Source organism: Cervus elaphus, chromosome 4, assembly GCF_910594005.1.
Source record: "Cervus elaphus chromosome 4, mCerEla1.1, whole genome shotgun sequence".
Lineage (NCBI taxonomy): Eukaryota > Metazoa > Chordata > Mammalia > Artiodactyla > Cervidae > Cervus > Cervus elaphus.
The window spans coordinates 39,824,273-39,848,649 of NC_057818.1; the positions used below are offsets into that span (position 1 = coordinate 39,824,273).

General features: G+C 37.5%; 1 protein-coding gene and 1 non-coding gene across 3 annotated transcripts in view; both read left to right on the forward strand.

The window, feature by feature from the left end:
* The window catches only part of AP1G1 (adaptor related protein complex 1 subunit gamma 1), an 84,678-nt gene that overhangs the window by 39,650 nt on the left and 20,651 nt on the right, over window positions 1-24,377 (forward strand). Inside the window, exons 4-12 of one of the 2 annotated variants that reach the window (XM_043899001.1) lie at window positions 2,185-2,326; window positions 3,912-4,008; window positions 5,133-5,209; window positions 6,057-6,065; window positions 8,318-8,413; window positions 8,864-8,944; window positions 9,143-9,241; window positions 22,340-22,395; window positions 23,445-23,558. In XM_043899001.1, coding sequence (XP_043754936.1) covers window positions 2,185-2,326; window positions 3,912-4,008; window positions 5,133-5,209; window positions 6,057-6,065; window positions 8,318-8,413; window positions 8,864-8,944; window positions 9,143-9,241; window positions 22,340-22,395; window positions 23,445-23,558 — 771 coding nt within the window. The remainder of the gene's footprint in view (window positions 1-2,184; window positions 2,327-3,911; window positions 4,009-5,132; window positions 5,210-6,056; window positions 6,066-8,317; window positions 8,414-8,863; window positions 8,945-9,142; window positions 9,242-22,339; window positions 22,396-23,444; window positions 23,559-24,377) is intronic. The other variant, XM_043899003.1, reaches the window with a different exon arrangement.
* LOC122692990 lies at window positions 23,836-23,921 on the forward strand. The gene has a single exon (XR_006340796.1). It is a non-coding gene; the product is annotated as a small nucleolar RNA SNORD71 (small nucleolar RNA).

The following is a 24,377-nucleotide window of genomic DNA, read 5'->3' on the forward strand; positions in this document are numbered from 1 at the left end:
TTTCTTTTCCTTTCTTTGTTCTTCAGGAAAGATAAAAACCATTTATTGGTTCATTCAAAATTATCATTAATGAAACCTTTACAGTATTGACAGCAATACTTTTGTTATGAAATATAAGCTGTTTTCCAGAACAAAAACAATTCAGGGAGAAGAATGGCATTATTTTACACTTTTATAAATATCTTTAATATCTAACCTAATAGAATAGGTTAGATGCTTGTATTTGCTTCTGCATTCATTTTCTTATGTTTTGGTTGAAATATATGAAGATCTAGCCTTTCACGGATAATGTCGTTTGAAAAAGGAAGAGGGCTTTAATAACTTTTCAGATAACTATGGATAATCTTCCATGATACCATGCCAAACTCCACAAGTGGTAGTTTCATTAGGTTAGTGTAGAATCTGAAACCATATCAGTGAAGTTTGGTTTTCTGTTATATTGAAACCCATTCATACAGTTTGACTCTTTTGCATAGTTTTTAAACATCATGCTTAAGGCATTTGGAGAAAATTGGTTCACTGAGTTCTAAAGTATTAATAGACTGTCAGGTTCATGAAGGCAATACAAATATTCCAAAATTCTAATTTTCACTTTCAAAGCTTAGGTTTATCATTGGCAACAAATATTGTCACTTGTTGCCCTTGAAGTGATAGGCTTACTTGGCTCTTCTTCCAGAAAATGTTTGCCAAATAACCACATCTTAATAATTATAATTGCTATTTTTCAGATAAAAATGATGTTCATTTTAAAAGCAGCTGGTTTGTAGTTTAGCTTGCAAATGAAACATACACAGGTGCTTTTCTCTGAGATTGTCACTTATTTCATTATGCATCAGAAGTACTTCATGCATACTTTCCATCTTGTCACACAGAATATTAAAAAATGTGCACTCAAGAGTCAAGGTATGAGGGAGTTCCTTGGTGGCCTAGTGCTTTAGGATTCTGGCCTTTCACTGAAGTGACCCAGGTTCAATCCCTGATCAGGGAACTGAGATCCTACAAGCTGCATGGCATGGCTTAAAAAAGAAAAAAAGGCAAGGTATAATTAAGCTAGTCATTTTTACTGCTTTGTCATGAGTGACTGAACAGCAGACAACAACATGGGGAGTATTAAGTGAAACTCCCTCCCTCCCTTCCTTCTTTCACTGTAAGTGTGTGGCCGTGAATTCAGTGACTGGTAATACAGTTTGGTGCCTTTTTCCTGATTTGTGCCTTAGTTTTTCCCCATTTGCACTATTAGTGCAAATGTCAATAAAGCTGACAAATAATGAGTTAGTATTGTGGAAGTAGTTTGTATCTCATGGATCCCCTGAAACAGTCCTGGGAACTTCCAGAGATTCTCTAATCACTCTTTGAGAACCACTTAACTGAAGGATTTTAAAATACTCTTAAAGCTGGTAGAAGTAGCATAACTCAAACATAGGAATTTAGCTTCTGCATGGTAAGAGTTGATTATAATATATAAATGCACTTACTATTCAAACTTAAATACTTCAACTTTTCTGAAAATACTTCCTGGCTGGTTATAAATAATTTTGTGCAGTAATCAATGCCTGTTAGAATCTGTAGTACTAGATATTGAGCCTACTGTAACATCTACCTTAGTTTAAGATGGTTTAATTAGCTGTTTTTTTAGTTATTGTTTTTCTTCTTTTGAATAAATAAAAGTAAAAATTAATATCAAGGTTAATACTATATCATAAGATCAAAGATTTTAGAGTGTTTCTGTTGTGATGTTTGTCATCTTAAATGCTGTAGCAGTAGAGATTGTGTTTTCTAAATTTTTTTTTTAATATTTTGGTTAATATCTTACTTTTTTGTAGTTAGTAGTAGAGCATATTAAAATCTTAAAAGATACAGTTGTGCTTCATATTCTGTTGTTGCTAGTAAAGAAAGTTCTTCTGGCATCCCACAGATAGCATGTTGTACAGTTTCTGTTACCCGTGGTGTTTGGAAATGGTGGGTTGCAAATGTGTAGAACAAACTGTCAGTCAGTTTACTGTGTTGTAATTTGTATTCATAATAAGGTTAGAATAAGCATTTTTTTTTTTTTTAATTATCCTAATATTTTCCTTATGAGAGAAATCATGAATCATTCAGAGCTTTCTCATTAGATTGCAAAGCTTCTTCATTGGGAGCATTGGGCAGGGCATATTCATTTCTGCCGCCTTCTTTCTTTTGCAGTGATCTCAATCATAGCACACAGTATGTACAAGGGCTAGCACTTTGTACCCTCGGCTGCATGGGGTCCTCAGAGATGTGCAGAGATCTTGCAGGAGAGGTAGAGAAACTCCTGAAAACCTCCAACTCTTACTTAAGAAAAAAGGTAACTTTCCATAAAACGGAATGTCTGTGTTTGGATTAGGGAGTGTTATGGAGAGAAGGCACATTGTTCATTTTTGAAAGAACAAGCGATAATGTAACTTTCTCTGTGCATTAAATGTGTTTTAAATGACTGTATATGAATCAGTTGTTCATAACAAAGTCTGTTTTTTATATTAATTTTGGAGGTGATTTTTTTTTATTGCTATTTAACTCTCCAGTTGGTAAGTGATTATGAACACTTTAATTTTCTTAATTCCTCACTTTTCAAGAAAATTATTTATCAACAAATAGATGGCATACCTAATTACTTCCTAAGTTACCTGATTCTAACCAGTGTTAAACAAAGTGATAATGAACAGATGGTTACAAATTTATTTTAGTGCCCATGCCTTTGTATTGGGGCCTTTGAATCTTGGAAGTGCAGTTCCTTGGGACCTAGATAATTATTAGGAAATGATTTAGAACCTCCTTCCTAAAATTGGTATAACTAAGTGGAATAGTAATGGAAGACAGCGATCTTATTCTCTTATCTGCTTTTGTTAGTATAAATATTTTGTTATTTTATTGTGCTTTATTCTTAAAGCCTTCATAAACAAGCGGTATAAAATTTAGGAGTCTAGAAGTGAATGACATAAGATCATCTGATTGTCATTGACTATGCCTCTGCATTTAATGGTGTGAGACAAAGCTGTTAAAAGGGCCAAGCTGTTTTCCAGGATCATGTGCTGCTAATGATGGCTATAGGCCAAAGCCAGTCCTTTCTCTTAAAGAATGTGTGGGCTGCTCTTGTTCAGAAAGATTACATAAATATTAAAATATCCCTGCAGATTAGGAAAAAATTGTTTTCCTCAACTGTAGCTTGGGAAGAATTAGCTGAAATCTTTGCTTATTAATGTACCTAAATTACGATATTCAATTCCAACAAGTAGTAGTTATGGTTCCTTTGCGGGGGTCGGGGGAGAGTAACTGAAATGAGTCTTTGAATGTCCTTTTCTTTCCTGTGAACAAGCTAGGGCCATCTTTTCTTTAGTAGAAACTGGCTAACAGAGAGACTTAACTAAGATACTAAATAACTTTCAAATGATTTTCTTGATTTCAGTAGAGGGTGAATGGAGAAAGTATAGGTATTATTAAAAGTAGCATCAGATTTAAAGCATCTGCAATATATGTATCTTTCACCTGCATAGTATTTTTATAAAACCTTTTGGTTTTCTTACTCAGAAGAACAATGATCACAGACGGAGTCTTTATTTTTTAACTTTGCAAAGCTGCAGATAAATTATATTTAGCACAATTGGTAAGCTCGTGTTAACAGATGGTCTGGTTGGAAAAAGTTGTTGTCCACTTATTTGGTGATATATGACCAAAGAGACAGGTGAGTTAGAAGTTCTCGTTAAGGCAGTAGTATAAACTGCGCAGCCCTAACCAATTAATAACTAAATAAATCTGATAATAATCAGATCTATAACTCCTTTCTTTTTCATGTAGGTGAACTGGTTGACAAGGTTCTTTTGTTTGTAAGATTGGTTGTCCTGACTTTAACTGAAATAAAGCTTCTTTTGTCCTTTTTATGTTTTTTTTTGCAGGCAGCACTTTGTGCTGTTCATGTCATCAGGAAGGTTCCTGAACTTATGGAGATGTTTTTACCAGCAACAAAAAATTTGTTGAATGAAAAGAACCATGGTAATGTGATTTGGATGCACTCAGGAAGTACTGAGGGAGAAGGGGAGAGAGAGAGTAGTTCAGGCAGTCTTGGCCTCTGTCTCACACAGTAGACTCAGCTTTCTGCTGTGCTTGGACACCTTTTTCAGGAAGGGCCAATGGGTTGAATCTCTTCTACTCTCAAATCCTAGTTTTGTAATTAGAGATTGATTCCTTTATAGTAAGCTTGTTTTTTATTTCTGGTCCCCTTTTATTGTATCAAAAATACTATATTAACTAAAACTCAGTGTAATTGCAGATGATCCTAGCCTTGATTTTCATGTGTGAAACCTTTTGACTTCTTGGCTTATTTCTTTATCTTTTTGCCATTGTAGTGTAAAATTTGTGAAACTCTTTGTAGGTTACTTGTAACAGGAATTTGTAATGGGTACTCAGATATATAAAACTTCTGAGGAATTAGATGGAATGTATGTGGCTGTTCTTTACTGAACATTTTATTCTTGTTTTGAATTTAATGAAACAGATTCTGAATGAAGAAAATCCTTGTGTCCTAAATGCTAAGAGAAAAAAATGGTAACATGTATTTAATTTGATCAATGCAGTCCTCTGCCTAGAAGATTCAGAATATACTTGTTGAATAAATGAATGTCTAGGGCACATACTTAGTGTAAAGTATATGATTCTTTTCACTCACTCTTGAACAAGCAAATTTACTTTGTTATTCATGACTATGTTTTGTCTGGAAATTTAAAACCTTAGTAAGATTTTTCTTCTTGAAATACCTTTCAAAAATCAGCTAAGAGCTTACTAAATCTGGAGCAGGTGATAGCCAGTTTATGTTGACTGAGCATGTCTTTATGACTATTCTCAAATGGAGAGGCTTGTACATTGGATGTCATTTTTAAGCAATTATTTTGGCCACATAACTTTAGACTATTCTGATTTGACTGAGATCATCTGTGTTAAATCAGCAGGTATCTATTAATACCTTCTTTGTATTCACCTCAATGCTTAGATTCTTGGGAGATTAAAAAACAAAAGTAGCAGCTACCTTTTTGGAATTGACCTTCAGAACTGAAAGCCCTGTGCTATGAAGCTGAAGAATACAGCCTCATTTTTAGTTTTCATTGGCTCTTTTCTTTCAGGTGTCCTTCACACTTCTGTAGTCCTCCTCACAGAAATGTGTGAGCGAAGCCCAGACATGCTTGCACATTTCAGAAAGGTAGGTGCCATTCTTTATATCTAAGCCTCTCTTGACTGAAAATGATTTTCCTAAAGTATATGATTTTCTCACTTAGGAATTTTCTTTTGAAAGAAAGGTATGGAACTGAGTCAGGGACTTAACCAACCCTCCTGTGTGGTAGGAAGTCAGCTTTAGGCACGCAAGGACTGGCAGTAGTGCAGTGTTTCCCCTTCATGATGGAGGTCTTCTTGTTGGCAGACACGCGGATCTCTCAGTGCTTTATCTGCTGTTTTCACACTGAAGCTAGGAAATGTAATCTGAGGCTGAATTACAAGCAGGAATTGTGTGTGTGTGTGTGTGTGTGTGTGTGTGTGTGTGTAAGGCAGGTGATTTCTTGTTTTTTTTTCTCCCCCTTAGGTGAAAACGGCAAACCGAGATTTGACATTACTTTTACCTAACTTAGGGTCCCCCACTGTTCATTTTATGCTTTGGTGACTCCAGTGGTGGATGTCTCTAGGTTTCTGGAGTCCCTCCCTCCCTCTCTTAGAGCATTCTAGAATGGAAATTTTTGTTTTCTCCACTTACTTTCAGAAGGCACTAGTAAGCAGGACTCAGAGAAAGACTGTTTTTTGGGTAATTACATGCATTCAGTTCCTTTTATAGGATGCTGACCACTCCATATGTTGGGTTTACTTTGTACTTTAGATTTAACTAAGCTCTAATAGCAGCTCTTTGGTGGTGGGGGTGGGGGGAGCTTTTTTCCCCCCTTAGATGGTCATGTCTTGATTAAATTATTACAAAATTAGTATGAGGCCCGTATCTGTCCCTAATGCTTGCTTTGTATGTTTTGTTCCTGTTGTCTGTTTGGAATCCTGCTGTGTGTTAGAATGAAAAGGTAAGAGTTAACCCTCATTTAGATGGTGCATGCTGGCATTAGGTCCTTAGGAGCTTTTGTGTCTCCATCCACAAGTGTGGCTTAAAAAAATATACTAATGCTGAATCTGTGCTTAATACTGTGTTATTTGTCATAGCATTTTTGGCTAACTCCTTAGTCCAGATTTTGTCTTGTCACTTAAACTCCTGACTCCACAGTCAGCCTTGGATTTCAGTTGCGGCCTTTCCTGATTTTTAAGCCTCCTTCTCTGCCTTTCCTTTATCTTCACCTGAGAAACTGAGCAGTTTCCCAGTGGCATTGGTGATGGCAGTCCAGATCAATTTGGAACCAAAACACCAAACACTGCTTCTTTTTGAAGTAGATAAACTTTAAAACCGTGTCTGGGTAACCTCATACTTTAAAAAGCTCAGTACGTACTTCTGAACTTTTAGTTCAGACTTAGAGCTTTAATTTCCTCCTGACTTGCACTCGATCTTGCCTTGAAGTTTTGGAATGTTAAAAGATTTTTGAGGTAGAGTGGGTGGGCATCAACTGATTTTCATGGCTGCAGCTTTTCCCTTTGTCTTTTTATTTTGTTTGTCTTGTCATCAGTTTTAGTAACTTGTTTTTTGTCTGAAAAATAAAGCTTGGTTCCAAGAATTTGTATGCTGAACACTTAGAGATATTTGTGCTTTTTGTCCCAGGGTGCTCTTATGTGGTGTGAGCTTAGTAGCTGAAGGAAAAAGAACTTTTCCGAAACAGAAACCCGATTTAAAAAAATAATGAAGGATGTGTGTAGTACAAAAAAGTAGACCATTGAGAAGTATGCAAGGCGAGCTACTTTTTAGTGCAGAGCTTGGTAACTAGATGGTCCCAGTTTTATTACATTCTAAAGCAGTTTATACAGTTACATTATTCTGACTTCTAACTGAATCTGTCCAGAGTTGACAGATTTAATGAGGATTCTGTTTAGAATTTACAGGTTATTGTAAGCTTAGATTTGTTTGAATCCTGGAGTTGCCCAAATTAGATTTTTGTTTAGGTGACTTACAGAGTGCTTAATTCTGAAGTGATATGGCCAAACCTATTCACACAGATTATGTTGTCTTATATTCAGCAGTAGACTTAGTGTTGTGTTTTGAGTGCATTCCTTGGGCCCAGCTTGGCTTTTGTTTCAGTCTTGATCCCCTTAGAGAGGAATCCAGATTCAATGAGCAAAAGATAATTGAGTTGCAGCAAAGTTGGGGCTGTTCTGATTGCCTCCGAGACAGATAAGATTCAGTTTGCTTTGGACGGTTCTTGATGTTAGGTGATTAGAGTTGTTTATATAGCTAAATTGAGTTTGTAGTTGGAGACTGGAAGGGTTCTTATTGTGGCAGACATTTTGAAATAGGGTTTTAATCTTAAATGATTGATCAATGAAGTGCAATAAATAATAGTATTTAAAGCATTTTTAAGTTCAACTTGGCAATAAAATTGCCTTTATTGTGTGTCATCAGTCAGTCTAATGGACAGAGTTAAAAAAAGAAGGGCATTCTGACTGTAAGGAATGTATCATTTCATTTGTAAGATAAGATAGGCAACAAATGTATGATTAGGTGCTGAAATTAAATTTTACCAAAAATTGTATCCTATGAGTTAAGAATAGGACAGAAACAGCATTCGTGGCCTCGCTCTCTTCCTTAGGTGAAGGAGACAGTTTTTCATGTGTCTTTTCCACTTGGTCAGTGTTTGAGACGTGTATTCCCTGTTGTTTATTGGGAAAGGATATAACTAGACATATATTAAGAGGAGAGAGTTTTTTTTCTCTATTTGAGATAGTTTGTTTTAAAACTGTAATTTTCAGAAAATTACCAGAGTTTTGGATGTGGTAGCATTTTATACTCACATGTGTTGGATAGATTAAAAACTGAACATGTTTGTGCAACCTAGGTTTGTCAAGTCCCATAGAAGTCCCCATAGACATCTGTTTTACTCGGTTCTCATAGGCTTTCTGACCTACTGTTATTTGTGGTATCTTTGCATTTATAATTCTGGAGTAAAAATGTCTGGTTTGGTTTTAATTCAGATAACGTACATATTCCTTTTTGAGTTCTGGGCCAGAATACTTCCAAGTTATGTCTATGAAACATCAATAATATACAGTTTTATTAGTAGAATTTGCTTGGACTCAGACTCTTGAATCTTTTTTTTCTAAGCCAAGTTAACCTCTGCCTATTCCTGAGAAATTCTTTGATGTTCACTGTTTTTTGATGCATCTCTCTTCCCTGCAGCTTGTGCCCCAATTAGTTCGTATTCTAAAGAACCTCATCATGTCCGGATATTCACCAGAACATGATGTTTCCGGGATCAGTGACCCCTTTTTGCAGGTGAGCTTGAAAGAAAGTTTAGGATAAATGATATATTTTGGAGTGAATTTTTCCTCCTTCTTATGTTTGTGTTGGGTAGTTTTGGTAGTTAATTGACTAAGCTGATTACACTAATAAATGAATAGTGACACAATTCTGTATTAGATTAATAGGATAAAATTATATTTGTAATAGTCAAATCATATACCACATAGAAACATGATTTTCCAATATGATATAGCTCTGCAGGTGGTGGTATCCTTTGACTGAAGTGTAGGTTGTCTAACAGCTTCATTAAGACATTGAACCATATATAACTGCTCTAAAGATCATGTTTAAAATTCTTCTGTTTTATTTTGACCATTTCTATTGGGATCTAAGACTTCATTTAAGTTATTTGAATTTCATATCAAGCAAAGTTCCTTTGTGCTAGACAGAATTTGTTGATGTTTGTCATGTTTTGCATATTAGGTACGAATTTTGCGGTTATTAAGAATTTTAGGACGAAATGATGATGACTCAAGTGAAGCTATGAATGATATATTAGCACAGGTGAGTAGAACAAAACTTGTATTTTTGTAAACACTCATTTTAGTATAGCAGGGAGCAGAATGATTGTGATTATATGAAGCAGTTTTTACTTGTGTTTTTTCATTGGTGGCTGGAAACAATCACAGAATGTCTCTTGTTACCTCTGGATGTTTTTTGGAAGCATTGTTTTCTCATGTAACACCTTCTGTGTCTTTTCAGGTTGCCACTAATACGGAGACTAGTAAAAATGTAGGAAATGCGATTCTTTATGAGACGGTTTTGACTATCATGGATATTAAGTCGGAGAGTGGACTGCGAGTAAGTTTTTAATCTTTACTCTAAACATTTTATTTTAAAATAATTGATTTGGACTTTGGAAATTAACTTTAGGAAAGAATGATGCAGAATGTATGTTTTGGTATCTGAAGTATCATTCTCTCCAATGAAGGATTAATATTGATTATAATAGAAATTGGAAGATTTTATGTATGGTTACATATATGGACAATGTTGAATGAAGGAACCGTTTCAGAATAAGCTTTATTTGGAGCCATGATTTGAGTTGGGCTCATTCACTTCACACAAGACAACAACATATTTGAGTTAATTCATTTTTCTTAAATATTTATTTTTATTAAAAAAATGAACACATAAAGTAAAAAAATTCAATACAAAATGGTTTCAGTTCAGTCGCTCAGACATGTCCGACTCTTTGCGACGCCATGGACTGCAGCATGCCAGGCTTCCCTGTCCATCACCAACTCCCGGAGTTCACCCAAACCCATGTCCATTGAGCCGGTAATACCATCCAGCCATCTCATCCTCTGTCGTCCCCTTCTCCTCCTGCCTTCAATCTTTCCCAGCATCAAGGTCTTTTCAAATGAGTCAGCTCTTCGCATCAGGTGGTCAAAGTATTGGAGTTTCAGCTTCAGCATCGGTCCTTCCAGTGAATATTCAGGACTGATTTCCTTTAGGATTGACTGGTTTGATCTCCCTTCTGTCCAAGGGACTCTCAGGAGTCTTTTCCAACACCACAGTTCAAAAGCATCAATTCTTTGGCGCTCAGCTTTCTTTATAGTCCAACTCTCCCATCCAAACGTGGCTACTGGAAAAACCATAGCTTTGACTAGACAGACCTTTGTTGGCAAAGTAATGTCTCTACTTTTTAATATGCTATCTAGGTTGGTTATAGCTCTTCTTCCAAGGAGCAAGCAAGCATCTTTTAATTTCATGGCTACAGTCACCATCTGCAGTGATTTTGGAGCCCAGAAAAATAAAATCTCTCATTGTTTCCATTGTTTTCGCACCTATTTGCCATGAAATAATGGGACCGGATGACATGATCTTGGTTTTTTGAATGTTGAGTTTTAAGCCAACTTTTTCACTCTCATTCACTTTCATCAAGAGGCTCTTTAGTTCTTCTTCACTTTCTGCCATAAGGGTTAGGGTATCTGAGATTATTGATATTTCTCCCAGCAGTCTTGATTCCAGCTTGTGCTTCATCTAGCCTGGCATTTCACATGTTATACTCTGCATATAAGTTAAGTAAGCAGCATGTCAATATACAGCCTTGATGTACTCCTTTCCCAGTTTGTAACCAGTCTGTTGTTCCATGTCCGGTTCTAACTGTTGCTTCTTGACCTGCATACAGAATTCTCAGGAGACAGATCAGGTGGTCTGGTATTCCCATCTCTTGAAGAATTTTCCACAGTTTGTTATGATCTACACAAAGGCTTTGACGTAATCAATAAAGCAGATGTTTTTCTGGAATTCTCTTGCTTTTTCTATGATCCAGCGGATGTTGGCAATTTGATCTCTGCTTCCTCTTCTTTTTCTAAATCCAGCTTGAATATCTGGAAGTTCACGGTTCATATACTGTTGAAACCTGGCTTGGAGAATTTGAGCATTACTTTGCTAGCATGTGAGATGAGTGCAATAGTGTGGTAGTTTGAGCATTCTTTGGCATTGCCTTTCTTTGGGATTGGAATGAAAACTGTCCTTTTCCAGTCCTGTGGCCACTGCTGAGTTTTCCAAATTTGCTGGCATGTTGAGTGCAACACTTTCACAGCATCATCTTGTAGGATCTGAAATAGCTCAACTGGAATTCTGTCAGCTCCACTAACTTTATAGTGATGCTTCCTAAAGCCCACTTGACTTCACATTCCAGGATGTCTGGCTCTAGGTGAGTGATCACACCACCGTGGTTATCTGGGTCATGAAGATCTTTTTTGTATAGTTCTTCTGTGTATTCTTGCCATCTCTTCTTAATATCTTCTGCATCTATTAGGTCCATACCGTTTCTGGCCTTTATTGTGCCCATCTTTGCATTAGATGTTCCCTTGGTGTCTCTAAATTTCTTGAAGAGATCTCTAGTCTTTTCCATTCTGTTGTTTTCCTCTATTTCTTGGCACTGATCACTGAGGAAGGCTTTCTAATCTCTCCTTGCTGTTCTTTGGAACTCTTCATTCAGATGGGTATATCTTTCCTTTTCTCCTTTGCCTTTAGCTTCTCTTCTTTTCTCAGTTATTTGTAGGGCCTCCTCAGACAACCATTTTGCCTTTTTGCAATTCTTTTTCTTGGGGATGGTCTTGATCACTGCCTCCCGTTCAGTGTCACAAACCTTTGTCCATGGTTCTTCAGGCACTCTGTCTATCAGATCTAATCCCTTGAATCTGTTTGTCACTTCCAGTGTATAATTGTAAGGAATTTGATTTAGGTCATACCTGAATGGTCTAGTGATTTTCCCTACTTTCTTCAATTTAAGTCTGAATTTGACAATAAGGAGTTCATGATCTGAGCCACAGTCAGCTCCTGGGCTTGGTTTTGCTAACTGTATAGAGCTTCTCCATTTTCTGCTGCAAAGAATACAATCAATCAGATTTTGGTATTGACCATCTGGGGATGTCTGTGTGTAGAGTCTTCTCTTGTGTTGTTGGAAGAGGGTGTTTGCTATGACCAGTATGTTCTCTTGGCAAAACTCTGTTCGCCTTTGCCCTGCTTCATTCTGTACTCCAAGGCCAAATTTGCCTGTTACTTCAGGTATCTCTTGACTTCCTACTTTTGCATTCCAGTCAGCTATGATTAAAAAGACATCTTTTTTGGGTGTTAGTTCTAGAAGGTCTTGTAGGTCTTCATAGAACCATTCAGCTTCTTCAGCATTACTGGTTGGGGCATAGACTTGGATTACTGTGGTATTGAATGGTTTGCCTTGGAAACAAACAGAGATCATTCTGTCATTTTTGAGATTGCACCCAAGCATTTCAGACTCTTTTTTGACTATGAGGGCTAGTACATTTCTTCTAAGGGATTCTGGTCCACAGTAGTAGATATAATGGTCATCTAAATTAAGTTCGCCCGTTCTAGTCCATTTTAGTTCACTGATTCCTAAAATGTCAATGTTCACTCTTGCTGTCTCCTGTTTGACCACTTAAAACAAAATGATATACAGGGAGGAAAATGTCTGCCTATTGATTTTATGTTTAGACTTAATTCTTCTAGTCGAAAGTATGGTTACCATTTTCTAATATACTTTTTGGGATGATATTCTATCCATATTTAAACATATCTGTACATATGTATTACTTATCTTCTCCACTTTTAAAACCTTTTTATTTAAAATAATTGTAGGCTTATAGAAAAGTTTCAAAAATATTTCCGAGTTCCCACAATACCATTCACTCAGCCTCCCCTAATGTTAACATCTTGTTTACCTATAGTGTAATTATCAAAACTAAGAAACCAATATTGGTTCAATACCATTAACTGAATTAGAGATTTTACTCAGACTTTACCAGTTTTTCTACTGATGTCCTTTTTCCTTTCCAGCGCCAATCCTTGATCCCATGTTGCATTTATTGTCATGTCTCCTTAGTCTCCTCCAATCTTGACATTTCCTTCATCTTTCGTTGTCTTCTGTGACAGTTTTGAAGAGCACTGATCAGTTATTTTGCAGAGTATCCCTGAAGTTGACAGTCTGATATATTCTTATAATAATTAGTTTGAAATTATGCTTTTTTGGCAAGGCTGCTCCAGAAGTGTTGTGCCCTTTACAGTTTCATATCAGGGGGTACATGCTCTCCATTTGTCTCATTACTGGTGATTTGAACCTTGATCTTTTGGTTAAGGTGCTGTCTGCTGTGTCTCTCCACTGTATAATTGTTATTTTCCCCTATGTAATTAAAAATATTTTGGAGGAAACACTTTTGACACTATGCAGATACCCTGTTCTCAGACTTTTGCCAACCAATTTTAGTATCCATCTGAGGATCTTGTCTTTAACAGGTTTTTGGGTGGTGCTCTAATGATACCTTTCTGTTCCCCTCATTTTTTCTTCTTTAAATAATTGGAATTCTTCTGTAAGGAAGAACCCTCCCTCAAGTGTTTATTCATTCTTTCAACCATTTATTAATATAATAATCGCTAATGCATTGCTTTGTGAGGAACAAATTTACTAACTGCACTACAGTATTTGGGTACAGTTTTTGGTCATCTGGGTGATTCTGCACCTTATGCTTATCATGTTAGATGAAAACATTATGTTGGAGCTAGTTTATATTCACATATAGAGACCATTCTCATTTTAAAAAAGATTGGTACAATATGCATAATATAAACTCTATCCTTTTAACCATCTCTAACTCTAGTTTAGTGGCGTTAAGTAAGTGCATTCACACTGTTGTGCAGCCAGCAACCTCCGTTCATCTTCAGGACTTTTTAGTTTCCCAAACTGAAACTCTGTGCCCTTTAAGCAGTAATTCCCCATTATCTCCTGACCCCACCCCTGGCACCCACCATTCTACTTTCTGTCTCTATGGATTTGCCTATTCAGGACATTTCACATATATGGAATCATATAATATGGGGTGTTTGTGTCTGGCTTATTTTACTTAATATAATATTCTCAAGGTATATACCTGTCATAGCATGTGTCACGATTCATTCTTTTTAATGGTTATATAACATTCCATTGTGTGAATGTGCCACAGTACATTTAGGAAAATTGCTATTAATGAACACTCCTATCATTTGTGATTACAGATAGTGTTGCAGTAGATTTTTGTGCATGTGTTCAAGTATATTTGTCAGCTGAATTCCTAGAAGTGAAATTGTTGAAGCAGGGGATAACTTTTCTTTTTTTCTTTTTTTATGTTAGTATTTTTTTTTTTCATTTATTTTTATTAGTTGGAGACTAATTACTTCACAACATTGTAGTGGGTTTTGTCATACATTGACATGAATCAGCCATGGAGTTACATGTATTCCCCATCCCGATCCCCCCTCCCACCTCCCTCTCTACCCGATTCCTCTGGGTCTTCCCCGTGCACCAGGCCCAAGCACTTGTCTCATGCAACCCACCTGGGCTGGTGATCTGTTTCACTATAGATAGTATACTTGCTGTTCTCTCGAAACATCCCACCCTCGCCTTCTCCCACAGAGTCCAAAAGTCTGTTCTGTACATCTGTGTCTCTTTTTCTGTTTTGCATATAGGGTTATCATTACCATCTTTCTAAATTCCACATATGTGTGTTAGTATCCTGTAATATTCTTTATCTTTCTGGCTTACTTCACTCTGTATAATGGGCTCCAGTTTCATCCATCTCATTAGGACTGATTCAAATGAATTCTTTTTTTTTTTTTTCTTTTTTTTTCTCAAATGAATTCTTTTTAACGGCTGAGTAATATTCCATTGTGTATATGTACCACAGCTTCCTTATCCATTCGTCTGCTGATGGGCATCTAGGTTGCTTCCATGTCCTGGCTATTATAAACAGTGCTGTGATGAACATTGGGGTGCACGTGTCTCTTTCAGATCTGGTTTCCTCAGTGTGTATGCCCAGAAGTGGGATTGCTGGGTCATATGGCAGTTCTGTTTCCAGTTTTTTAAGAAATCTCCACACTGTTCTCCATAGCAGCTGTACTAGTTTGCATTCCCACCAACAGTGTAAGAGGGTTTCCTTTTCTCCACACCCTCTCCAGCATTTATTGCTTGTAGACTTTTGGATAGCAGCCATCCTGACTGGCATGTAATGGTACCTCATTGTGGTTTTGATTTGCATTTCTCTGATAATGAGTGATGTTGAGCATCTTTTCATGTGTTTGTTAGCCATCTGTATGTCTTCTTTGGAGAAATATCTGTTTAGTTCTTTGGCCCACTTTTTGATTGGGTCATTTATTTTTCTGGAATTGGGCTGTAGGAGTTGCTTGTATATTTTTGAGATTAATCCTTTGTCTGTTGCTTCGTTTGCTATTATTTTCTCCCAATCTGAGGGCTGTCTTTTCACCTTACTTATAGTTTCCTTTGTAGTGCAAAAGCTTTTAAGTTTCATTAGGTCCCATTTGTTTATTTTTGCTTTTATTTCCAATATTCTGGGAGGTGGGTCATAGAGAATCCTGCTGTGATTCATGTTGGAGTGTTTTGCCTATGTCCTCCTCTAGGAGTTTTATAGTTTCTGGTCTTACATTTAGATCTTTAATCCATTTTGAGTTTATTTTTGTGCATGGTGTTAGAAAGTGTCCTAGTTTCATTCTTTTACAAGCGGTTGACCAGTTTTCCCAGCACCACTTGTTAAAGAGGTTGTCTTTTTTCCATTGTATATCCTTGCCTGCTTTGTCGAAGATAAGGTGTCCATAGGTTCGTGGATTTATCTCTGGGCTTTCTATTTTGTTCCATTGATCTATATTTCTGTCTTTGTGCCAGTACCATACTGTCTTGATGACTGTGGCTTTGTAGTAGAGCCTGAAGTCAGGCAGGTTGATTCCTCCAGTTCCATTCTTCTTTCTCAAGATTACTTTGGCTATTCGAGGTTTTTTGTATTTCCATACAAATTGTGAAATTATTTGTTCTAGTTCTGTGAAAAATACCGTTGGTATCAAGTTGGTAGCTTGATAGGGATTGCATTGAATCTATAGATTGCTTTGGGTAGTATAGCCATTTTGACAATATTGAGTCTTCCAATCCATGAACACGGTATGTTTCTCCATCTGTTTGTGTCCTCTTTGATTACTTTCATCAGTGTTTTATAGTTTTCTATGTATAGGTCTTTTGTTTCTTTAGGTAGATATACTCCTAAGTATTTTATTCTTTTTGTTGCAATGGTGAATGGTATTGTTTCCTTAATTTCTCTTTCTGTTTTCTCATTGTTAGTGTATAGGAATGCAAGGGATTTCTGTGTGTTAATTTTATATCCTGCAACTTTACTATATTCATTGATTAGCTCTAGTAATTTTCTAGTAGAGTCTTTAGGGTTTTCTATGTAGAGGATCATGTCATCTGCAGACAGCAAGAGTTTCACTTCTTCTTTTCCTATCTGGATTCCTTTTACTTCTTTTTCTGCTCTGATTGCTGTGGCCAGAACTTCCAACACTTTGTTGAATAGTAGTGGTGAGAGTGGGCACCCTTGTCTTGTTCCTGATTTCAGGGGAAATGCTTTCAATTTTTCACCATTGAGGGTAATGCTTGCTGTGGGTTTGTCATATATAGCTTTTATTATGTTGAGGTATGTTCCTTCTATTCCTGCTTTCTGGGGAGTTTTAATCATAAATGAGTGTTGAATTTTGTCAAAGGCTTTCTCTGCATCTATTGGGATAATCATATGGTTTTTATCTTTCAATTTGTTAATGTGGTGTATTACATTGATTGATTTACGGATATTAAAGAATCCTTGCATTCCTGGGATAAAGCCCACTTGGTCATGATGTATGATTTTTTTAATATGTTGTTGGATTCTGTTTGCTAGAATTTTGTTAAGGATTTTTGCATCTATGTTCATCAGTGATATTGGCCTGTAGTTTTCTTTTTTTGTGGCATCTTTGTCTGGTTTTGGAATTAGGGTGATGGTGGCCTCATAGAATGAGTTTGGAAGTTTACCTTCTTCTGCAATTTTCTGGAAGAGTTTGAGTAAGATAGGTATTAGCTCTTCTCTAAATTTTTGGTAGAATTCAGCTGTGAAGCCATCTGGTCCTGGGCTTTTGTTTCCTGGAAGATTTCTGATTACAGTTTCGATTTCCTTGCTTGTGATGGCTCTGTTAAGATCTTCTATTTCTTCCTGGTTCAGTTTTGGAAAGTTATACTTTTCTAAGAATTTGTCCATTTCTTCCAGGTTGTCCATTTTATTGGCATAGAGCTGCTGGTAGTAGTCTCTTATGATCCTTTGTATTTCAGTGTTGTCTGTTGTGATCTCTACATTTTCATTTCTAATTTTGTTAATTTGGTTTTTCTCTCTTTGTTTCTTAATGAGTCTTGCTAATGGTTTGTCAATTTTATTTTTTCAAAAAACCAGCTTTTAGCTTTCTTGATTTTTGCTGTGGTCTCTTTAGTTTCTTTTGCATTTATTTCTGCCCTAATTTTTAAGATTTCTTTCCTTCTACTAACCCTGGGGTTCTTCATTTCTTCCTTCTCTAATTGCTTTAGGTGTAGAGTTAGGTTATTTATTTGTTTTTTTTCTTGTTTCTTGATGTAAGCCTGTAATGCTATGAACCTTCCCCTTAGCACTGCTTTTACAGTGTCCCATAGGTTTTGGGTTGTTGTGTTTTCATTTTCATTCATTTCTATGCATATTTTAATTTCTTTTTTGATTTCTTCTATGATTTGTTGGTTATTCAGAAGTGTGTTATTTAGCCTCCATATGTTTGAATTTTTAACTATTTTTTCCCTGTAATTGAGATCTAATCTTACTGCACTGTGGTCAGAAAAGAAGACTGGAATGATTTCAATTTTCTTGAATTTTCCAAGACTAGATTTATGGCCCAGGATGTGATCTATTCTGGAGAAGGTTCCATGTGCACTTGAGAAAAAGGTGAAGTTGATTGTTTTGGGGTGAAATGTCCTATAGATATCAATTAGGTCTAGTTGGTCCATTGCATCATTTAAGGTTTGTGTTTCCTTGTTAATTTTCTGTTTAGTTGATCTATCCATAGTTGTGAGTGGGGTATTAAAGTCTCCCACTGTTATTGTGTTACTATTAATTTCCTCTTTCATACTCGTTAGCGTTTGCCTTATGTATTGCTTTGCTCCTATGTTGGGTGCATATATATTTATTATTGTTATACCTTCTTCTTGGATTGATCCTTTGATCATTATGTAGTGTCCTTTGTCTCTTTTCACATCCTTTATTTGAAAGTCTATTTTATCTGATATGAGTATTGTGACTCCTGCTTTCTTTTGTTCTCCGTTTGCGTGAAATATTTTTTTCCAGCCCTTCACTTTTAGTCTGTATGTGTCTCTTGTTTTGAGGCAGGTCTCTTGTAGACAGCATATATAGGGGTCTTGTTTTTGTATCCATTCAGCCAGTCTTTGTCTTTTGGTTGGGACATTCGACCCATTTACACTTAAGGTAATTATTGATAGGTGTGGTCCCGTTGCCATTTACTTTGTTGTTTCGGGTTCATGTTTATACAACCTTTCTGCATTTCCTGTCTAGAGAAGATCCTTTAGCATTTGTTGAAGAGCTGGTTTGGTGGTGCTGAATTCTCTCAGCTTTTGCTTGTCTGTAAAGCTTTTGAATTCTCCTTCATATCTGAATGAGATCCTTGCTGGGTACAGTAATCTAGGTTGTAGGTTATTCTCTTTCATTACTTGAAGTACGTCCTGCCATTCCCTTCTGGCCTGGAGGGTTTCTATTGATAGATCAGCTGTTATCCTTATGGGAATCCCTTTGTGTGTTATTTGTTGTTTCTCCCTTGCTGCTTTCAATATTTGTTGTTTGTGTTTGATCTTTGTTAATTTGATTAATATGTGTCTTGGGGTGTTTCGCCTTGGGTTTATCCTGTTTGGGACTCTCTGGGTTTTTTGGACTTGGGTGGCTATTTCCTTCCCCGTTTTAGGGAAGTTTTCAGCTATTATCTCCTCGAGTATTTTCTCATGGCCTTTCTTTTTGTCTTCTTCTTCTGGGACTCCTATGATTCGAATGTTGGGGCATTTCACGTTGTCCCAGAGGTCTCTGAGGTTGTCCTCATTTCTTTTGATTCTTTTTTCTTTTTTCCTCTCTGCTTCATTTATTTCCACCATTTTATCTTCTACCTCACTTATCCTATCTTCTGTCTCCATTATTCTACTCTTGTGTCCCTTCAGAGTGTTTTTGATCTCATTTATTGCATTATTCATTTTTAATTGACTCTTTTTTATTTCTTCTAGGTCTTTATTAAACATTTCTTGCATCTTCTCAATCTTTGTCTCCAGGCTATTTATCTGTAACTCCATTTTGTTTTCAAGATTTTGGATCATTTTTATTATCATTATTCTAAATTCTTTTTCAGGTAGATTCCTTATCTCCTCCTCTTTTGTTTGACTTGGTGGGCATTTTTCATGTTCCTTTACCTGTTGGGTATTTCTCTGCCTTTTCATCTTGTTTAGATTGCTGTGTCTGGAGTGGGCTTTCTGTATTCTGGAGGTCTGTGGTTCCTTTTTATTGTGGAGGTGTCACCCAGTGGGTGGGGTTGGACAATTGGCTTGTCAAGGTTTCCTGGTTAGGGAAGCTTGCGTTGGTGTTCTGGTGCGTGGAACTAGATTTCTTCTTTCTGGAGTGCAATGGAGTGTCCAGTAATGAGTTTTGAGATGGGTCTATGTGTTAGGTGTGACCTTGGGCAGCCTGTATGTTGACGTTCAGGGCTATGTTCCTGTGTTGCTGGAGAATTTGCGTGGTATGTCTTGCTCTAAATCTTATTGGCTCTTGGGTGGTGGTTGGTTTCAGTGTAGGTATAGAGGCTTTTGGATGGTCTCTTATTTCTTAGTGTTCCATGTAGTCAGGAGTTTTCTGGTGTTCTCAGGTTTTGGGCTTAAGACTCCTGCCTCTGGATTTCAGTTTTATTCTTCCGGTAGTCTCAAGACTTCTCCAACTATACAGCACTGATAATAAAACTTCTAGGTTAATGGTGAAAAGATTCTCCCCCGTGAGGGACACCCAGGCAGGTTCACAGAGTTACATGAAGAAGAGGAGAGGGAGGAGGGAGATAGAGATGAGCAGGAGGAGAAAAAGGGGGACTCAAGAGGAGAGAGACAGATCTACGCAGTTGTCTGTTCCCAGAGTGTTCTCCGTAGCCCAGAGACCCACAAAGATTCACAGAAGTGGATTGGGAAGAGAAGGGGAAAGGAGGAAATAGAGGTGTTCTGAGGTAGAAAACGGAGAGTCAAGATTGGGAGAGAGTAATCAACACACTCCTGAATAAAAATGGGAACTGAATATTGGATTCTTAAATGTCCACAATTTATATCATATACTGAAAAACAAACATTAAAAATCTAGAGTAGAGGTTAGACTCTTAAAAATACAATATTAAAAACAAAAACCAAAATACAAAAAAATTTTAGAAATATATATGAAGTTTGGTTTAAAAATAGGGCTTCTCTTTTTTTTTTTTGCAAGGTTATAGTGTAATGAAAATGAAAATTAAGGAGTAGTAGAGGAGTAATAGAGGACTTTAAAAGGAAATAAGAGAAAAAGAAAAATAGAAAAAAGAGAAAAAGAAAAAAAAACAAAAAAAAATTTTTCCTAATTAAAAAAAAATCTTAAAAATCTATGAAAATGAAAGTTAAGGAGTAATGGGGGAGTAATAGGGAATGTTAAAAGAAAATAAAAGAGAAAAAAGAAAAAAAATTTTTTTTTTAATAAAAAAAATTTTTTTTTAAATAAAAAAAAAAGGTAAAAATATATCTAGGAATTTCTCTGGAGCTGTTGCGGTCAGTGTGGGTTCGGTTCAGTTTCAGATAGCTCCTCGTTCCAGCTTACACTTCTCGATATCTACAGGCCCCTTCCGGTGTAGTTGGTGTTATCTAACAGGGATTTTAATCTGTTGCACCGGTCCCTTCTGAAGCGGTTCCCTTTGTTTATGTGGCTTCTGTTTGCGGGTCTGTTCAGTGCTTAATTTCCGCCCTGACACAGGCGGGCAGAGGTGGTCTCTTATTCAGGTTGCTTATTCCGTCGCGCTGCGGGGAGGGACTGCGCTGCTTTCCCCGTCTACGCTGCTCAGGCTCCCGGCTGCTCTATATGGAGCGTGCCCTGTTCTCCGCGCGGTTCCAGTTTTTAGGTACTCCACAAAAGCGCGGACTCGGCTGCACCTGCGTTTTGTGCCTTCCCGGTCCGAGCGGCTCAGGCACCCAGGAGGTTGACGGGCGCACTCTCCCCGTGTGCGGCGCGCCTTCTCCCCTCCGCGTCCCCAGCCCCAGTCCCCACCCGCGCCGGTCGTGTGCGTGCGCCCTGTGTCTCCGCGCGACCCTCCCAGTGGATGTCGACCATCCAGAATCTCAGGAAGTCTTTGGTTAGAAACTGGAGGCATGTTTGCAGTGCGGTGGGGGATGCGGTCCTTGGGGCCGAGCCTGCCCCTTTCCCCTCCCCGCTGCCTCCTGCCTGCAGCGGAGCTGGGCCGGTCCGCAGCCTGAGAGCTCTTCTCTGGACTTGCTCAGACCCTTTGTTCTGCGAACGGCCGGCAGTGTGTTTGGGCCGGTTAATTCTCTCTCTCTCTCTTGCTATTCCACAGTTTAAGTTGGTAACTCACAAAGGCTCCCTCCGATTATCCTCAGGGCACTCAGGCCTGGTCCTTACCCTGAGCAATGCTGCCCGCTCCTCTCCGTTCCGCCCCCACTTGCTGGTGGCAGATGCGGGCGTCTGGGGTACTTTTCTGCTGGGAGTTGCTTTTAGGCAGGTAATCTGTGGGTTTTATTTATTCTTCCCCTCCCAGTCAGGTTGCCTTCCCAGATTCAAAAACTTTCCCCAGACCCGCCAGTGCAAGGGTTTCCTGGTGTTTGGAAACTTTCTCTATTAAGACTCCCTTCCCGGGATGGATCTCCGTCCTTAGCTCTTTCGTCTCTCTTTTTATCTTTTATATTTTGTCCTACCTCCTTTCGAAGACAATGGGCTGCTTTTCTGGGCGCCTGATGACCTCAGCTAGTGATCAGAAGTTGTTTTGTGAAGTTTGCTCTGTGTTCAATTGTTCTTTCGATGAATTTGTAGGGGAGAAAGTGGTCTCCCGTCCTATTCCTCTGCCGTCTTGGCTCCTCCCTCCGATAACTTTTCATTTTGTGGTTTTTAATTGTTTATTAATTGTTTTGACTGTGTCATGAGGCACGGATTGAACTCGTGCCCCCTGCAGGGGCGCTCGGAGTCCTAACCTAACTCTCCAGTGAATTCCTTATTTTTATTATTTATGGTTATTGCCAAAACTCCCTCCAGTGAAGCTGTACCAATAATATTTTCCTGCTAGCAATATAAAAACTTGAAAACAATCTTGCAGCTTTTACTGTTGAGATAGAATATGGTTTTAAGAATTTGCCTTCGGAGGTTTTTTTTGGCTAGCAATCTGTAGAAGTGCTGACTAAACTACCACCTTTAAATAGTTTGCACTCATCAGAGTCCAGAAAGTGGTCCTTAAACAATACAGATGTTTGATTTTCTTAAATTATTAACCTATGCTATTTTTCTGTAGGTCTTAGCCATAAATATCCTGGGTCGTTTCTTATTGAACAATGACAAGAATATCAGGTAAGTAAGCTGAAAAATATCTTGTATCTGGCTATTATAAACTCAGTGTATTCCTGAGTGATTTTGCTCAAGATCACACATGTAGAGTGACATATCTAGAACTTCAACTCAGGATTTTTATTTTTAGTCTAATCTTAAAACTGTTTTGATAAGAATTTGAAGATTTGCCTAATGAGTTAACTTTTAGTCCTATTTATGCTTTACTGTTAGGCATCAGCAAACTTTTTCTGTCCGGGAACAGATGGTCTGTGTTATAGACTACATGGGCCTTAGGGTCTCTTTGGCAACTACTCAGCTCTGCCTCTTGGTGTGAAAGCAGCCACAGACTGTTTAAATGATGAATATGGCTGTATTGCAATAAAAACTGGTTTACCAAACCAGACAGCAGAGGGCTGTTCTAGGCTTAGTTTGCTGACCCCTGCTCTCAGTTAAGAAGAGTAGAGCATTTCAGTTGCAAACCTAGAAGATGTTTGTAAACTCCAGCTACTTTTAAAAAATGAATGAATTTATCAGTGTTATTTTTTTTAATTCTTTCTTATCATGTTATGATTGAAAAAAAATGTGAAAATAATCATTATGGTACCCTGAATCATCTTCTCCTTCCTGAAGAATTTTTTATACTTCCATGGTAAATTCAAAGTTTTGTAGGGGCAGTTTTGGTACTGGTATCAAAAGCAGAGAAAATACAAATGGTAAAATTGAAATAATTTCCTCTTGCGTTTTGGGACTCAGGCAGACTGAAAAGGCATAGTGTATGCTTATTTTGTTGTACTGTTTGAAGGAGTTTGGAAGAATTGAGTCAGTCACTTAGAAGTTTAAATGGAGTTGACCATGAATGCAAATCTAAATCCCAGGCTTCTGGACGCCACAGCTGTTGATTATAGTGTTGTTTATGGCTTTACAGCGTATCCATTTTACTAAGTCTGTTGTGTCTTTTATTTAACCATGTAGTTTTCAGTAGTCATTGAACATCATCTTTGTCATTAAACAGAGAACTATCCTGAATTTCCCATTTTAATTCTGTTCTTCTGCAACTTTGTTTCATCCAGATATGTAGCTTTGACATCTTTATTGAAAACTGTGCAGACAGATCATAATGCAGTACAGAGGCACAGAAGCACAATTGTGGACTGTCTAAAGGATTTGGATGTCTCCATAAAACGGTAACAGATCATTGAAAGTTCTGTGACCCACCATCCTCCATTTGATAACTTTGTAATGGAATTTTGACTGGGAGAATGTTGATATTTATATATTTAGTCATTATTTTGACCAAGTAAATCCTTTTTTCAAAAAGAATTGTTAGGGAGAAGTTTAGATCAGTAAAAGAGACCAGTAAGGAATACTTAAGTGCACCCTGAAGTTACCCTTGGTTCTTTGTTAAATGAAACAGGTGCAAGTAGGATGGGCATACGTTTACTCATCAGAGGTACTGTGTTCTGTGTGCTGGAGGATGAAGATAAGGAGTGATCCATCGGCTGAGTGTTCTATCACTATGCTGAGACTCGAATGGCTGACAGCACACATTTTCTTGCAGTACTTATGCCCCAAGATACTAGAGGCAGCCTGTTAAAACAGTGCATCTGGGAATGACTTTTAGGCAGCATGCAGGACTTTAAAAAAAAAAAAAAAAAAACTTTTATATTGGAGTATAGCTGATTAACACTGTTCTGATAGTTTCAGGTGAGCAGCAAAGAGACTGAGCCATGTATATACATGTATCCATTCTCCCCTAAACCTCTCTGCCATCCAGGCTGCCACATAACATTGATGTGGCATACAGTAGGACCTTGCTGGTTACTATTTTAAAATAACAGCAGTAAAAAAAAAATAATAAAATAACAGCAGTGTGTACATGTCGATCCCAAACTCCCCATCTCTTTCCCCATTTTGTCTCTGCTGGCAACCATAAGTTCATTCTCTTAAGTCTGTTTCTGTTTTGTAAATAAGTTTATTTGTATCATTTCTTTTTAGATTCTGCA